This window comes from Squalius cephalus, assembly GCF_949319135.1.
Source record: "Squalius cephalus genome assembly, chromosome: 21".
In the NCBI taxonomy this organism is placed as follows: Eukaryota; Metazoa; Chordata; class Actinopteri; order Cypriniformes; family Leuciscidae; genus Squalius; species Squalius cephalus.
Window position 1 is genome coordinate 2,229,005 of NC_137142.1, and position 18,134 is coordinate 2,247,138.

At 46.4% G+C, this 18,134-nt stretch overlaps 1 protein-coding gene across 2 annotated transcripts; it reads right to left on the reverse strand.

Annotated features, from left to right (window-relative positions):
* Positions 1-2,632: 2,632 nt before the first annotated feature.
* Positions 2,633-17,358, reverse strand: LOC307149416 (glutathione S-transferase 3-like). 2 transcript variants are annotated; one of them, XM_079855716.1, is made up of 6 exons: positions 16,849-17,358; positions 7,511-7,562; positions 7,296-7,428; positions 3,622-3,763; positions 3,409-3,534; positions 2,633-3,148 (listed from the first exon to the last, which is right to left on the reverse strand). In XM_079855716.1, the coding sequence occupies exons 1-6, from the start codon at positions 16,933-16,935 to the stop codon at positions 3,017-3,019; spliced, it is 672 nt and encodes a 223-aa protein (XP_079711842.1). In that variant the 5' UTR covers positions 16,936-17,358; the 3' UTR covers positions 2,633-3,016. The 2 variants fall into 2 exon arrangements, with proteins under 2 accessions (XP_079711842.1, XP_079711843.1); XM_079855717.1 differs by lacking the exon at positions 16,849-17,358 and adding an exon at positions 14,784-14,873.
* Between the last annotated feature and the right edge of the window lie 776 nt (positions 17,359-18,134).

The window sequence follows — 18,134 nt, forward strand, 5'->3', positions numbered from 1 at the left end:
GGTCCAAACCTGGGTTTGATCTCCAGAAGTAAGATGGTCTCGACAGATGCCTCCAACACAGGCTCTCTACTCCTGGTCGAGCACAGAAAAACTGCAGCACATCAACTGCCTGCAAATGCTGGCAGTCTTTCTGGCCCTCAGAACCTTCCTGCCAGACCTGAAAGGACACCACGTCTTAATCCGCTCCAAAAACCACCAAGGTGAACTCTAATTTGGGCCTCTGTAGGGACGCCTCCTCTCATGGGCACAACTCAATCTGCATTTCCTGAGAGCAGCGCCCTTGCAGGGCAGACTGAACCAAGGGGCATGCATGCTGTCCAGGGGCAATGTGACCTCAGAGGAGTGGACACTCCATCCCCAGAGGGTTCACATGATCTGGAATGTCTTCAGGAAGGCAGAGGTCAACCTCTTCTCCCACAAATGGCCCAGCCTTCCCATATATGCCTTTCCCCAGTCGTGCTGCTCCTTCAGTTCATCAGACGTATCAGGGAGGACAGACACGCAGTCCTTCTGGTGGCCCCTTTCTGGAGGAAACAGTCATGCTCCCAGAGTTGATGCAGCTGCTAACAGGCCATAGAACGATAGATGTTCCGCAGTTATAGCACGGCTCAATTGGACTGGGTTCCCAATGTACGAGTGAACCGTATCAATAATAAACATACTCGGTTACTAACGTAACCTCGGTTCCCTGAGATAACGCGTACGAGTTCTGCGTAACTGGCCATGCCATCATGCTGTACGACTCGGCGTTTCACTGCATGATTCTATTAGGCTTCATTAATCAGAGATAAAGGAGTTTTCCCAATGCATCTAGCGACACAGTACTCGTTCACGCTCTCTCATGATCTCTCCGACAGCAAGTTGACACACAAACCCGCCTCCCCTCACTCACTCCTTTCATTTGCTCCGGATGAATATTGATGGTGTTACAGGGCTTTAATTTCGGACTGGGATTGCATTGCTCATATTATTGCACATCATTATACTCATTCCCACAGATTTTTTGCTGACACTCAAAGTGCGTGCACATAAAGCCACCTCTCAGTACTAAATTGAGTACTTTTTCATATCTTATTGCGAGCAGTTAAACAGTTAAACAGTTTGGTGAGTACAGTTATGTTATAAGTGAACGTAAACAGTTGAAAAATAAAATGCATGTGTAACAGTATAATGGATCTGTGCGTCAGGTCTTTAAGTGACAGCAGCCTAATAAACCTGCTGCCAAATTATGATAAAATATAAAAAATATCTATATGGCAGTTTTTCCCATGGTATTGATGTCAAAAATTGTGGCCAGTGAAAATGCTGACACACTGGACACACAAGATCTGACAAGAGAAGAGATTGTTGAATAAAGTTGTTATTTTTGTTGTTATTTTTGCACAAAAAAGTATCCTCATCGCTTCATAACATTATATTTGAACCACTGGAGTCACATGGACTATTTTAATGATGTCTTTACTACCTTTCTGGACCTTGAAAGTTGTAATGATGTTGCTGTCTATGGAGGGATCAGAAAGCTCTCGGATTTCATCAAAAATATCTTCATTTGTGTTCCGAAGATGAATGAAGGTAGCCTGGCAAGCCAGACCTACATCAAGATGTTGGGTCTGGCAACTCACCGTAGACACGCTCAATCCGAGGGGCGGGATAAACGGCTGTCTTTCAAATTCCCTCTGCACGCAATAGGACAGCGCTTCAACCAACCAGAGCGTTTTCCAAACAGCGGAGATAGTTGATAGATTCAACTTTTGCCATATCTGGCCGGCAAAACGACGAACACATCTTCCTTTTTTTAAGAATGCCGTTCTTAAGTGCCGTTCTTTGCTCTTTTCTCAAAGAAAAACCTAACTCCAAGTCCTCCAGAGTCGCGGCCAAAGCCGATTCGAAAGATGTTCGCCAGCAGCAGCCGCCATTCTTTGTTTTCAAGTTGCAGGGAACCGTCGCAACTCTGTCGTCATCATGTTAAGCCCGCCCGGCCTACTCTATACACGACGTGATTGGCCTGACCCAATTTAGGTTTTTGCAGCTCGAAAGTCAATGGAAAGTTGCTAGACTGCCCTGGCTGCAAAATACATTTTGCTGCCGCTAGGGTGCGTCTAGATTTCTAGGCTAGAATGAAGGTCTTATGGGTTTGGAACGACATGAGGGTGAGTAATTAATGATACCACGGTTAAATATACTGCTGGATCTTTGAAATTGTGGGTCTATTTTTCTGCCAGAGGACCTGGACATCTTGTTCAGATACATGGAATCATGGATTCTATCATATACCAACAGATTATAAAAAAAATCAAAAACTGACTGCCTCTGCTAGAAATCTTATAATGGGCAGTGGTTGGATCTTCCATCAAAACATTGATCCAAAACAAACATCAAAATCAACACAAAAATGGGTCACTGAGCACAAAATGAAGGTTCTGCCATGGCCATCCCAGTCCCCTGACCTGAACCCATATAACTGAAGAGAAGAAGCACTAACATGGACTTGGGAATTTGAAGGATCTGGAGAGATTGTGTATGGAGGAATGATCTCTGATCTCTTGTCAGGTGTTCTCCAAACTCATCAGGCATTATAGGAGAAGACTCAGAGTATATAATAAAAAGGGAACCATTCATCGTAGGCAAAGTGTCTTGGAGGAAAACATTTATTTCATAAAGATTTTTCCACCCATTTTTAATTCTTTTACTTCAATGAAAGATTTTTGTGATTTTTAAAAATAAAAGATCAAAAGGATTAACCATGCAGATTTATTTTCACAGGCTTCTTTGTTCATATTTACCAGTTTTCTGAATTTTGATCTTCTATAAGCTCATGAACAGACACACACACTTCCTGACAACATGTACTGAACAGCTGCAATGTTTATTTCACAATGCTATCACTTTATCCAAACTGTATCTTGTATATTCCAAATAAATCTGTCCCATGTTAACGTCTCAGTTTTAATAAAAAAGCTTGTGAATTAGTTAGTGATTACCATCATGTAAATGTTTTGAAGAATTGTTTGGTTTTCTAATTAAAGACGTGGCTCAACACCTCCTTTGCGGTTTTAATCAACGCCTCATCAGTCGGAGGCTTTCTTGCACTGCCAGGCTGCAGGAATTTGCTGATTCTTGGCAAGGCCTTTATTTTTTCCTGAAATGCCTGTGAAACAAATGTAAATTTATATAAAATTCATAATCATAATGCTAAAAAAGGAAAAAAAAAAATATTATGCCGATCACAGGAATTATCAGTTTGATTCAGAAATGAGAGAACTGGTCAGTCGACTAACTGCTTTACTAAACTAAACGTCTTTGTACTGTTACACCTCTAATAAAGTGTGACCAGAAATGGTTTTGTTAAGCAAGTTAAGTCCAATTTTGGGGTTGATGGCCTGTGTGGGAAAGCGTGGAACAGATCACCTGGATTTTGGGAAAGGTTGACAGTATTGTAGGGAATAACTCCTGCAGCATCAGAGAGGCTTCCAGAAGATGAACGTCAGCGCGGCTCAACTGGTTTCCCACCAGGAAATGAGAGTTTGCAAGACCCTAAAAAAGTAATATCAAAAACAGCATGATTTTGTGGATAATAAATGCTTCAAAATGGGAGGAATGAATAGTCAGAGCTATCAGTACCTTTTCAAATACAGGAAGAAAGCGCTCTTTTGCCTTTTGCTCTATATTACTGAGACTTTTCTGCTTGTTTTCAGGTGGTGTGAAATAAGACATCGCGATAAGCTCCATTAGATCAGTGGTGCCCTCTGAATACATGTCAATCCTTCAAGACAAAAATACAGTGATAATTGCTTAGGTGTGGTGGAAAAACAAGGGCCATTTTTACCCAAAACTATGTTTTTTTTTTTTATTATTTATAAAAAAACTGAGTGTTCCTCAGAGGGGTTAAAGACCCCAGGACTTTTATCGTGCTTGAACTACGAATACACACAAACACATTTTTTATGGATTCAAGGACTTTTGTGGTTGAAATTAAAAAAGTAACAAATCCTTCCCTGGCGGGTCAATTTGACCCCCTTAGGAATGAATGGAATGCGAGGAATGCTTTAGTACACATAGAAAAACCTAAAAATGCTCAAAATTCTAACTGAAAATGCTAAAACTTTACCAAAAAATATTTTATAATGTCTACATGTGTATCTAAATGCATACTGACTTTAGGACATAAAACTGACATAAAACTGACTTTAGGACCCAGCAGAACTTCTCTGTTACGTATGTAACCCTCGTTCCCTGAGGAGAATGACGAAATGGGGGTTTCACTTAGAAGCCTATCAACTTTGAGTTCTAGAAAACGAGCCAATGGCAATGGAAATGCCATGGGTCTGCAGAATTTGCATAGCATAACTCCGCCCGCCCGTGGGTATAATAGGAGGACGCAGGCAATCTCACATCATGTTTTCCGCTGAGGAGCCAAGACTGAACTCCAGGCCATTCCAGCCATACAGCGGTTGTGGCAGAGGGACGTAACGTCTCCATTCGCTCCTCAGGGAACGAGGGTTACATACGCAACCGAGACGTTCCCTTTTGTTCAGTCACTACGAGTTACGTCAGTAAATGACAAAATGGAGGTCCCAATTCAATCACACCACAGCGGCTGTCTTCCAGTGCCCTGCGCTAGACTGAGCTCCCTGTCTTGAGACTAGCACGGACGAAGGGCAAGTCTTAACACAAGAATACTAAGGTACACTGGGTGGCATATCCCAGGTGGAATATGTAACACAGCGCCTACCCGAAGGGAGGACTTAGAATACACATATGACCCGGGATGCATATGGCATCCAGCACGCAGGGTGGAATATTTCAACCTCGAGATGGCAAGAGGGTTCTTGCCAAGGGAAAACACATGCTCGGAGGAGGCTTACCGTGGAAATACACATGTGGGGGTTGCCCAACGGGGGAACCATGCACATGGAGCACCTAGCCAATACCAAAGGCGCTGGGGTCCTGTCCAGGAGCCCGCAGCAGCACGTCCATTGCACATGGCACCCCAGCCCGTGGTGGAGGCATCTGTTGAGACAACAACATGCCTGGAAACTTGTTCTAAGGGAACTCCGGCCCGTAGAAAGGAGAGGTTCGTCCATGGGGTGAAGGTCTGATGGCAGACCCGAGTAACTGGAACTGGTACTTGGAGTGTGCCGTGTTGCCATGCCCATCTCGGGACTCGATCGCGAAGCCAGTGGTGTGGCTGCCGCTGCCGCTGCGGATGCCATATGCCCCAGGAGCCTCTGGAATAACTTCAGTGGAACCACATTCTTGCCATCGATTTGAGCAATTCAGCAGTGACTAAGCGCGCTCGTAAGCTACGCGCACATGACGACCGAGTCGATTTCCATACTGAGAAAAGAGATCCTCTGCACGGGGGAGAGTTTGCTCTTTTCCCAGTTGACCAGAAGGCCCAAATGGGCGAGGTGCCAGAGCACCAAATCCCTGTGTTCGCAAACCTGGTCTCGAGAGTGAGCTAGGATCAGCCAGTCGTCGAGATAGTTCAGGATGCGAACCCCGTGTTACCGGAGTGGCACAAGGGCTGCCTCAACGACTTTCATGAAGATGCGAGGAAACAGGGCTAGCCAGAATGGGAGAACCGTGTACTGGTATGCCTGCGCCAGAGGGGGACGAGAGTGGTGAGGCGGAGCGTCACACACTGCCATCTGCGGCCTCTGGGGGCTCAGAGATGAGTTTATGAGTTCTTTCTTTAACCATTTTAGGGTGCTGCCGGCCGTGAGACCAGCAGCGGGGAATGGAGAACAAAAGATTCTCCCCCGGCCCTCCACTGGGGGAAGGAGTGGCCCAGCTACCATCTCCTGGAAAGAACTGTAGCCCATCTCTGAGCAGTCCGCATCAGTGTCCACAGCAGTGGACATCACCTGACCCAGGGAGTGTGCGGTCACCTTCGTCACCTGGAGAGCGAGGTCTGTGGTGGCACGCAGCTCTTGCAGGAGCCCTGGGTCAGCCCTACCCTTGTGCATATCCCTGAGCATCCGGGCCTGGTAGACCTGCAGGATGGCCATGGCATGCAGCGAGGCGGCGGCTGGACCCGCAGGGTAGACGAAAATCTACAGGTTTTGGAGAGGATCTTAGGATCACCACGCCAGGTTGAAGCGCTCTGAGGACACAGCTGCATCGCAACAGAGCGCTCCACCGGGGGGACCCCACTGTACCCTTTAGCTGCGGCCACTTCAAGGGAAGAGAAGGCTGAGGAGGCCGCGATCTTCCAGGACCTCGTGACCTCCTCATGCATCTCCGGGAAGAAAGGTATTGACGGGCGTCAGCACTCGCTACCCCCAAAAACAAATCATCCAGCCGCGAGTGCTCAGGACAGGGTGGAGGATTCCATTCCAGCCCGATGCTCGCGGCTGCCCGGGAGAGCATGGCTGTCAATTCTGGATCGGACTTGGGCAGTGCTGGCATACCCGAAGGAGGCAGCACAGAGGAGTCTTCATTTCCAGAAGACTCCAGCCCGCTTTGTGATGCTGCGATGGACATCGTCTCATCCTCTGGGGCGCCGAATGAGATGTGGGGAGCGTCCGAAGACGGACCCACGATCTCACTCTGAACGCTTGAGGGGGGTGAAGGGGCAAGAAGGGGGTGTGGCCCAAGGAAGCATCGTTGGGCTTTGTTCCACACCGTCACCCTCAGGTCACCCTGGCCACCAGCCAAAGTACCACCTCTTGCAGAGGGGATAGATTGGGGTGTGGTAGTGGGGACTCTACCTCCACGGAGGTCATTGAGTCTTGACCGAAGCGTCGCGATGGTCATGTTCCCGCAATGAGAACATGAGTCATTCACAAACACTGCCTGAGCGTGATCTAAGCCCAAACACGCTAGACAGCGATTGTGCCCATCAGAAGATGAAACGGGCCGACCGCACCCAGAAGTGCACGGGTGAGACATCTTTAAAAAGACGTGCCACGTGCAAGCTCTTCCCCTCCCTCAGGTTTCACACGCTCCCTCTGCATGTGTAATTGCGAGTCAACGCGGACAACGACGCAGAAGTCAGCCTTTTCATTTCCAGAAGTCATTTAAGTTGAAAGTAAATGTGAGGAATGTGCTTAAATTAGAATTTATTTATTATTTATTGATGAAATCTAGTGATTTAAAAATAAATAAAATAAAAAATAACAAAAATGGACAAAAAATCTAATAAAATAAGTATAATTTTATGGCTTCGGGTCATTTTGACCCGTGAGGGAAAGATATGTTATAAAGTGCGAGGGAAGGGTTAAATTAACTGATTACTGGAATCTAGTTTCATAACAATTACGGAACAATTTGCATTAAAAGTTGATATTTACAAAGCCCGTTCTTTAAGGTCTTTTCCGTAGAGGTTGTATTTTCCAGCGATGTAATTCAGGATAGCCCTTGACTGCACAAGCTGCATCCCATCTATTTCAACCAAAGGCACCTGCTGAAACATCAGGGCTCCATCTACAATAAACATAGGGATCACATTAATATACAGGTTCATAAAACAACAAGAGATGACTGATGAGGAATTTACTAAACTTACCATTCACCAGTTTTAAATACTGCTCCCTCTTGGTCAAAAACACCTCCTCAAACTGTGAACACAAGAACAAAATAAAGTCAAGGCAAAAAACGCATTGATCTCGAGATCACATTACAATGCACACATTCAATTTCTAAATCAGCTGTTTTGTGACTGTCACATGGGCATCATTTCCTATGGGGACAGGGGGGACATGTCCCCCCACTTTTCAAAATCCCACTCTTGTCCCCCCCACTTTCAAATTAGTTTGCTATGATTTTTTTAACCGCACGCCGTCATTACCATGGAGGAACAGGGGTCTCATTTATAAAACTGTGCGTAGGATCCTTACTAAAAATGTACGTGCGCCCGAAAGCCAAAAATGGCGTATATGCCAAAAAATATTCAGACTTAGGCTATAAAACCTTTCGTACGCCAGAACCTGCGCAGAATTCTCTTTTATCCCAGCCAGCAAGATTGTGCACACATGCATCTCCACCCCGAAATAACCATATATGGAGCTTACAACGCCTAGTTCCCTTACGAGAACGTTCTCTCGTACTGCGTTGCAAACGCTTATGGGAAAACTCCTTTTCTCGAGAATATTGAAGCCTTTATTTTAAAACGCATTTGCTACAGCACAGGCGAGAGCATCAGACCCACGTGAGTGAGCTGATAGGCTGTGCTGTGGGCAACTGCACGAACCAATGGCGGATAGACAGAAGCGCGCGAGCCAATCAGGGCGCTTGGCGCTCTGTCACTGTCAAGCGCGCGAAACTACACGTGACCATAACATATAAATACAGATAGAATCCGCCATTTGACAGATTTAATCTCCTTCAGCTCGACTCACCTCGTCGCTGATTTTCTCCGGTCGTAAGAAGCCCTCGTCGTGGAAAAGCCGTCCAGCGGAACAGCTTCGCATCCCGGCATCTCGCCAGCTGAGCGTTTCCCTGTGGCATCCGACGAAAAATTATATCCTTTTCAAACCGCTGTTTTCACAGCGCGGCATAATGCCTCTCTCCATCTGTGAGAGCTGCGGGGTCTCCCTGCATGCATCCGACGGACACACCCAGTGTGCGGCCTGCCTCGGCCCTGAGCACGCCGAGGCAGCGCTCATGAAAGGCGGCTGCCAATTCTGCGACGGGATGCCTGTCTCCGTTCTCCGTTCAAGGCTGTCTTCGACGGTGACCGATTCCGCCCACCTTCCGTCTTCGGCGCCCCACGAGCCCCGTAGGAAGAAGCGGCGCGATCAGAGGCGTCCTGAGCGCGGTGAGTTTAGCGAGTGCACGCCGGGCCTTTCTCCTCGTGCCTCGCCCACGCCTTCTTCGCCTGTCCTGTTCTCTCGGAGCGAGCAGCGCCCCTCGTCTGAAGCGGCTGGACTCGTCTCTTTCGGCGCATCTCCGGATGACGTCGATGACGCACTTTCTATGGCGGCATCTGAGAGCGAGGATTGGTCGGGCTCCGCGGACCCCGCCCCCCCCTCTCAGCTAGAGTTTTCTGATACTCGAGCGAGCATTGACGCCGAACTTCTCCGTGTCATGTCTCGCGCTGTTGACGAGTTGGGACTCGATTGGCTTTCTCCAGCTGAGCCCGCCAGAAGCCGCCTCGATGAATGGTACCTGCCGGGGCGCCAGCAGGCCCCTCGTCAGCGCGCCGCTCCATTTATGCCTGAGGTTCACGAAGAGCTCACAAAATGCTGGCGCGCGCCCTTTTCAGCGCGAACGCGCTCATCTGCCTCTTCTACGCTCTCCACTGTTGACGGCGCTGAAGAGAAAGGATATGTGTCTCTCCCCCCACTGGAGGAAGCGGTCGCTGCACACTTATGCCCCCCCACTGCAGGTAGTTGGAGGTCTAAGACGGTGCACCCTTCTAAGCCGTGCAGAACTACTTCGGCCATTGCCAGCCGCGCATACGCTGCCGCCGGTCAAGCCGCCTCTGCACTTCACGCCATGGCGACGCTTCAAGCCTTCCAGGCCAAACTTCTCCGTTCCATGGATGAGTCAGGCCCGGACCCAGACACATTTAAAGACCTCAGGAGTGCCACGGATCTGGCACTGAGGGCCACGAAGACCACCGCTCAAGCCCTGGGCCGCAATATGGCCAGCCTAGTGGTAATGGAGCGCCACCTCTGGCTAAACTTAACCGAGATCAGGGACGCGGATAAAACTGCCTTCCTCGACTCGCCCGTCACAGCCTCAGGTCTCTTCGGCCCATCTGTCAGCGGCTTCGCCGATCGCTTCACTGAAGCTCAGAAGGCTTCCAGCGCCATGAGACACTTTCTACCAAAGCGCTCCAGCTCAGTCCAACGGCGCCCCAAGAGCACGCCGCGACCTGAGAAAGTGGTGTCCCAGGTCCTCCAGCCCCGCCCAGCGGCTGAGACCAGTAAGCACATGAAGCCAGCGAAACGGTTCCCGTTCCCTAAGCGCCAGGGCCCGCGGCCGAAGCTGACGCTCGATCACGAGCCCAAGAAGCCGTCCTAACCGGCACAAAGAGGGGTCACTGTCCCGCTGCGGCCGGACCAGCCCCAAAAATCGCTCGACTACTGCTCACGGCTCCCTCTTCAGTTCAGGCGGCTGCAGCAGTTCTAAATGCAGTTCATGGGCCCGTCACATGTCACGCACCCCTGCAAACAAACGCTGTTTTAACAGCGACCCACACAAAGCACAAATCGAGCATAATTTCTCACATGCATACATGTCAGTCCGAGCCCCCCACTCTGGGTGTTCCAGATATGATAATGCCTCTAGCTCTGCGGGCTCTAGCTTGGCAAGCTATCCCCGGAGTTTCAGTATGGGTGATGAACATCATAAAGCATGGTTACTCGCTTCAGTTCGCCCGCAGACCACCGCGTTTTCGCGCGGTTATACAAACCACGGTAAGGGGCACATTGAGTCATGTCCTCCGCACCGAAGTGTTAAGTCTGCTGGCGAAAGGGGCCATCGAGAAGATCCCCCCTTCTCTGAGCGAGTCAGGTTTTTACAGCCGATACTTTCTTGTTCCAAAGAAAGACGGCGGCCTGAGACCCATTTTAGATCTCAGACATCTGAACAAGGCTCTCATGTCACGGCCGTTCAGAATGCTCACGACCAGACAGATCCTGGCGCAGATTCGCCCAGGCGACTGGTTTTTCTCAGTAGATCTGAAAGACGCTTACTTTCACATTCAAGTGAACCCCCACCACAGGCCATTCTTGAGATTCGCCTTCGAGGGGCAGACATACCAGTACACAGTTCTTCCATTTGGACTGGCACTAGCGCCTCGTACATTCACGAAGTGCATGGATGCAGCTCTCTCCCCCCTGAGACAGCGGGGAATGCGCATCCTAAACTACCTCGACGACTGGCTCATACTGACCCAGTCAGAGGCGGAGTCACATACTCACAAAGCCTGGCTCCTCAGCCATCTAGAATGTCTAGGGCTCAGGGTCAATGTTGCAAAGAGTGTTCTGTTGCCCAGCCAACGTATCACGTTCCTGGGAACAGTTCTCGACTCCGTACTTATGAGAGCATGGCCCACACCGGCCCGTGCTCTAACGATTCAGCAGCTCACGGCATCGTTCATAGAGGGCTCTCTTGTACCCCTCAGAACGTTTCAGAGGATCCTTGGCCTGATGGCCTCTGCATCATCAGTACTCCAACTAGGCCTACTGCGTATGCGTCCTCTTCAGCTGTGGCTGGCTCCTCTGGTGCCACCCCACGCCTGGCATTCAGGCCACTTGATTATCAAGGTGGACCAGCGCTGTGTTCAAGCCCTGGCCCCTTGGAAAAACGCCAGCTGGTACCAGCAGGGCGTAAGCATGGGGGTAGTTTCAGAGAGGAGGATGATTTCAACAGACGCCTCCAACTCCGGTTGGGGAGCTCTGTACGAGGGCAGGCCTGCCTCCGGCCTCTGGTCGAGCTCGGAGAAACGCCTACACATAAACTGCCTCGAAATGAGAGCAGTTTTTCTAGCCCTAAAAACATTCCTCCCATACCTGGCGGGACACCACGTGTTGGTACGGACGGACAACATGTCGGTGGTCTCTTACATAAATCGCCAGGGCGGCCTCAGGTCCCGCAACCTGTTTGCCATAGCCTCACAGCTCTTGCTATTGGCTCACACCAATCTGCGCTCGCTCAGGGCAGCTCACGTGCCAGGCACGTTGAATACAGGAGCAGACATGCTCTCTCGGGGCAGAGTTCCCCCAGAGGAATGGTCTCTCCACCCTCAGACAGTTCTCCTACTCTGGGAGGTCTTCGGGAAGGCAGAAGTAGATCTTTTCGCCTCAGAAGACAACTGTCAATGCCCAAACTTTTTCTCAAAGAGCAGGGATGCGTTGGCCCACGACTGGCCCAACCTTCCTCTCTATGCGTTCCCCCCGGTCTCGATGCTCCCTCAGGTCATCGAACGGATCAGGAACACGAAAAGCGCAGTGCTATTAGTAGCTCCTCTCTGGCGGACCCAGGTTTGGTTCCCAGAGTTGATGCAGCTGTCTGTAGCAGACCCGTGGCCAATCCCAGTGAGGCGCGACCTCCTGACTCAGGCCAACAGGACAATCTGGCATCCCCGTCCCGACTTATGGGCCCTACATGTATGGCCACTCAACGGGTACCCCAGAACCTCCCAGAGGGCGTCCTGAATACTATAAAGGAAGCTAGAGCTCCGTCTACCAGACGCCTCTATCTCAGTAAATGGTCAGTGTTTTCCAGCTGGTGTTTAGCTCGAGACCTCGACCCATACACTTGTGAAGTACCAAGAGTACTGTCTTTTCTACAGGAGATGTTGGACGCGGGTCGCTCCCCCTCCACTCTCAAAGTGTACGTGGCAGCCATTGCTGCTTTTCACGTATTGGAAGCCGGGGCCTCCTTAGGAAAAAGCGACCTTATAGTTCGCTTCCTCAGGGGCGCCAGGAGGCTTAACCCGCCTCGGCCACCGTCTGTTCCGGCCTGGGACCTCTCCTTGGTCCTGCGGGCTCTTAAGGGACCTCCCTTTGAACCACTTCAGTCAGCTGATCCTAAGTCTCTCTCTCTGAAAACCGCCCTGCTTCTAGCACTGGCGTCAGTAAAGAGAATAGGGGATTTACAGGCGCTGTCTACCAGCGCTTCCTGTCTGGAGTTTGGTCCTAATGACTCCAAGGTCATTCTTAGGCCAAGACATGGATATGTTCCTAAGGTGCTCTCAACTCCGTTCAGAGCCCAGGTTATTTCTCTGTCAGCTCTCCCCTCCTCCGAGGAGGATAGCGATTCTCTCATGCTTTGCCCAGTCAGAGCTTTGAGAATTTATCTGGAGCGTTCGGCCTCTTTCAGACAGTCTGAACAGCTCTTTGTGTGTTTCGGGGGCCGATCCAAGGGCCTCCCGGTCACTAAAACCACACTGTCCAGATGGATAGTTGACGCCATTGCCCTGGCTTACACCTCACTGGGCCTCTCTTGTCCCATAGGTGTTAGAGCTCATTCCACGAGAGGTGTTGCCTCTTCGTGGGCTTGGTCAAGTGGTATTCCCATTGAAGACATTTGTGCGGCGGCCGGCTGGTCCGCTCCGTCCACATTTGTGAGATTCTATAATCTGGATGTCCCTGCTCTGCAGACATGCGTTCTTTCTGTCTAGACTCTGGCTCTGTGGATCCAGACTAGTTTTGAACCATGGTCACTTGGGTATTCCCATCTATAGCATATGTGCGGCGGCCGGATATCCGCTCCGTCCACATTGTTGAATTATAGCTTTAATGCCCTTGCTTTGTAGCTACAGTTCTTCTGTCTAGACACTGGCTCTGTGACCCAGTCTAGTTGATATTGAACACACGGTTTTCACCTTGTGGACTAAGTGACTGGCTTTGGCCAGATCCGATGAATTATAACTTTAATGTCCCTGCTTTGCAGTTACAGTCTTTTCAGTCTAGACTCTGGCTCTGCGGACCCAGACTAGTTTGATATTAAACACACGGCTATCACCTTGTGGGTTAAATGACTGGCTCTGGCCAGTCTTTATTACGGATAATTGATGGGCCCGATGTTCGGTCTCTTTTTATCCTGGCTATTCTGTACTTCCCGGAACTCTGGTGAGTCAGAGCGGCCAAAAGATTAATAGCACGGCGTTTTAAATGGAAACGTTCCCATAAGCGTTTGCAACGCAGTACGAGAGAACGTTCTCGTAAGGGAACGTACTGGTTACTTTCGTAACCTCGGTTCCCTTAGAGATAAGGGAACGAGTACTGCGTTGCCTTGCCGTGCTATTTTTTCTTATGGCAGGTTTGTCGCTTCAGTCGATTATACCTGTCAAATGGCGGATTCTATCTGTATTTATATGTTATGGTCACGTGTAGTTTCGCGCGCTTGACAGTGACAGAGCGCCAAGCGCCCTGATTGGCTCGCGCGCTTCTGTCTATCCGCCATTGGTTCGTGCAGTTGCCCACAGCACAGCCTATCAGCTCACTCACGTGGGTCTGATGCTCTCGCCTGTGCTGTAGCAAATGCGTTTTAAAATAAAGGCTTCAATATTCTCGAGAAAAGGAGTTTTCCCATAAGCGTTTGCAACGCAGTACTCGTTCCCTTATCTCTAAGGGAACCGAGGTTACGAAAGTAACCAGTACGTTTTACTATGCATATCCTCATCTGCATATCATTTGCATATGATTATTCATCCACGTGATGAAGTTTTAACGGTACATTAGGAAAATATGAAATACGGATGTGCCATCACATTACATTAATAAATATCATATAGTAGCCTATCCTTGCCTTGTTTTTGAATACATTCATTAAATAGTGTAAAATACATTTCAGAGAAAGTTTTTTCTCAATCTTTTCCACTGGCCAAATTGTATTTTTAATTGATTTATATTTTTAATGGAAACAGATAGGCCTTTGGCATTATTTGCACAAAACTATTTTCTCAGACAATCTGGTATTATCATGATAAGCAATTATCTCTGCGGTTAAAACATTAAAACACAGCACGCCACAGGTAACGTGTAATATAAGTGTAATACAAATATTTATATGATTGAATATAAAAAGTATTGTAACTTCTCAGTAATGATTTCATGTTTAAGTCCGTTCATTTGAATGGCATATTTAATCTAAATGTTTATATCAGAAGTAAAACATAGTTTAAATCCTTATTTTATTTATTTAAACTGCGTCAGTATCACTAAACGGCCCAACGCGCTCGCTTGCGCGGACAATTAAGAAGGGATGGATATTTGCTTCAAGTGAGTGAAATTATATTTGTAGTATTATCTTTCTGTAGATGTATAATTTTCTTTAGATTTTCTGTCTAAAAGTGATCAAAAAGACATTTAACTCCATCTCACCATCGGTGTCGCCAAACTGCTCCATCTCCAAACCGTTCACGCATGGGTCAGAGTTTGCGTGCAGGTGCGCACATTTTCCCGTCAAGTTTGTTTTTATAAATCACAACTCGTAAGTCGGACAGAGTCTGTCAGGGCCTGTTTTGTGCGACGCAACGGTTATAAATGAGTCCCCAGGACCGAGCAGGAGCCTGCCTGTGTCAATGCGCGCAGTCGCGTCCAGGAACGTTGCTGGCACACTCTAAAAGTTGTGTTACAGTTCTCTTTCGCGTTTCAACGAACAATAACACACACATTTATGCCAAAATGTCAGTTTTGTCGAGTATCCTCATAACAGAAAAGCAGTCTTAAATTAGTTAAATAAAGTCTTAAAGGAACACTCCACCGTTTTTTGAAATAGGGCTTATTCACCTTCTTTCCTACATTTAGATAGGTGGGCAAATGCATTTTTGTCTCAGTGCATGCATTGTTTTAGTTTGACAGGGTCGGCGCTAGCTTAGCTTAGCATAATGAATGGAATCCTTTGTTGCCAGCTAGCATGTCCTGAGTAAAAGTGATATATATATATATAAAAAAACACCTAATTACTTCTTGCGGCCTGTGTATTCACAACAAGTACAAATAGCGATGCAGATTAACACTAGGCGATTTCCTAGGCAGATATTGACTTGGGACTATATTAGGGGGAAGCACAGGCGAAGCACTGCTACTCGGGCGCAGAGATATCACACCCAAGTAGCAGTGCTTCGCCTGTGCTTCCCCCTAATATAGTCCTTAATATATAAGTCAATATCTGCCTAGGAAATCGCCTAGTGTTAATCTGCATCACTATTTGTACTCGTTGTGAATATGCAGGCCACAAGAAGTAATTATTTGTTTTTTTTTGTTTTTTTTTATATCACTTTTACTCAGGACATGCTAGCTGGCAACAAAGGATTCCATTCATTATGCTAAGCTAAGCTAGCGCCGACCCTGTCAAACTAAAACAATGCATGCACTGAGACAAAAATGCATTTGCCCACCTATCTAAATGTAGGAAAGAAGGTGAATAAGCCCTATTTCAAAAAACGGTGGAGTGTTCCTTTAAATGATCAAGAGTAAATGAGATGTGTGAGATCATGTCAGCAGCGGCAGATCTTAAAGTGACAGCAGCCACTAATTCTGTAGTCAGTAAAGTTAACCAAAGAACAAAGGGAACAGAGAAAATCACTCACTACTCTTGACAAAAGAAGCTTGCAGCTTTAATAAGGATTAATCTAAATTTAATTTATAATTTATGCAGTGCGGACTGTTTAATAACCTAATTCAATTTCTGTATATTTCATACCTATTTGACAGGAAGGGCACAGGTAAATATTACATTTATTTTTGGGTTTATGTGAGGATTGTTTTAAGTCCAATTACATTAAAAGTTGTTATAATTTTCAAAAGTAAAAAATCATTTTCATCGAGACATCAGTAGAGCTATATTAATATCAGTGATACTGGCCTTCATTCATAAAAAGATGCCATTAAACAATTATTTAAAATATACTGTCTTTATGTTGTTTCTACATTACAGTGGAAATTGAGTCTCACATTATTTACATTTTATTTGCACACAAAACATTTATGGTGAACATTTTTGACTTTAAAATGATTCTCTCAAGTCTTGAAACCAGCCCCTACAATAACGAAAGTAAGACATATTTTTCGTATAGTTTAGTAGCCTACTATATTCTTTTTGGCTGAATTTATCATTATAATCAACTTAATTATTTTCCTGGATTTTGTCTCAATATAGTCGCTAAAGTTATGTAAATATAGGAAATGAGATTAGAATTGCGAAAAACATTTTTTCGCTTTTTTATATTTTTTATAATATAAAAATATTTTCCCCCATTTTGTGTCCCCGCCACTCCTCCTCCCACTTCTCAAACCAAAGTTACACCCTTGTCATATGTAAATAAACTACATTTATTGCACAGCATTCGGAAAAAGTTACATATAAAGGGTTAATTGATTTCCACTTTTTGCAACTGCATTTTGTTTTTGCATAGGCGTGGAAAAGTTTTCCAGAGCAACAAACCTCGACTCCAGCTGTGGCCAAAAGCCATCGGATCGACTCCATTTTCCCTCTTCCATTGAAGTAATGCAACACAACTTTCTCAGACATTTGCACAAAATAAAGCGACACTTCTGTCAAAAACGCTTTGCTGCTGTGTGTGCAGTGAATTGTGCAGGCTATTTAATGTGGACTGTTCAGTGGTGATGTGACGTTCGGCACCGAGGCTTCGAAGCTTGTATCAAAAACAGTGTTCAGTGTTGTGTAATTCGTGGGTGGTGCTGCATCGGGACACAGGGCTCATGAGTTTGCAAACTTACTAAAAGACGCACGTCTATACGAACTGTGAATACATGCTGATATCACTAACCATTAACCGAGTAGATAAATCTTTTCAGACAAGCGTGTGTATTTTCATTTCTTTCGAATGAATGAAAATAAAGTAAAGCTATAGAGAGAGAGAGAGAGAGAGAGAGAGAGAGAGAGAGAGAGAGAGAGAGAGAGAGAGAGCGCTACGTTGCTAGTTTATGACATGAAATAGTAGGCTGCTATCACAAGCCGTTTTATAACTTTATGCCTTATGGACTATATGACTGGTCAACTTATAATTGTGACTCGTAAATAAAATGTAAAATAAAATATTTCTTTTCCGTGAAGTTATTTAAAAAATTGACGCATGCTAAAATATGTGCACAAATTCCTCATTTAAACTAACTTCACGGAAACTACATCTTTTTTATTAACAACAACAAGAAAGGGTGTGCTACAAACATGAGAGTTTACAAGAAATACAACATAAATGTAACAAATAGTTGCACACTAGGGCTTAAATTGAGATATTTACAAATATTTACAAATAAGAACATTTACACAAGTTTTCAGCTTTTTGCTTCATAGAAAATCGTCAATATAAAGTTCAGTTTCTTTCTTGAATGATGTAAATAAAGGGTTGTTTTATACAGGAAAACTTGGAAATATAAAGCATGGAATATTGCCATTAAAATCATACAATTTATTATATAAATCTGACTGTGCTTGTCACTACAATTCTCCAAAAGACCAAATAATAAATGTTTCCAAAACAACACCAATTGGCCATTATTGTTCTTTGTGATAAAATCACAAACATTTGGCCAAAACGGTCTTACAAATGGGCAGTGCCAGAATAAATGAACCACAGTTTCAGGGCAACTGTCACAAAAAGTGCAATTCAAATCAATATCATCTGATTTTACAAAGTAATGTTTCACTGAAATTCTATATATTGCCTTTTGAATGATGCCTCCTTAACTTTCTTTGTAATTCAATAT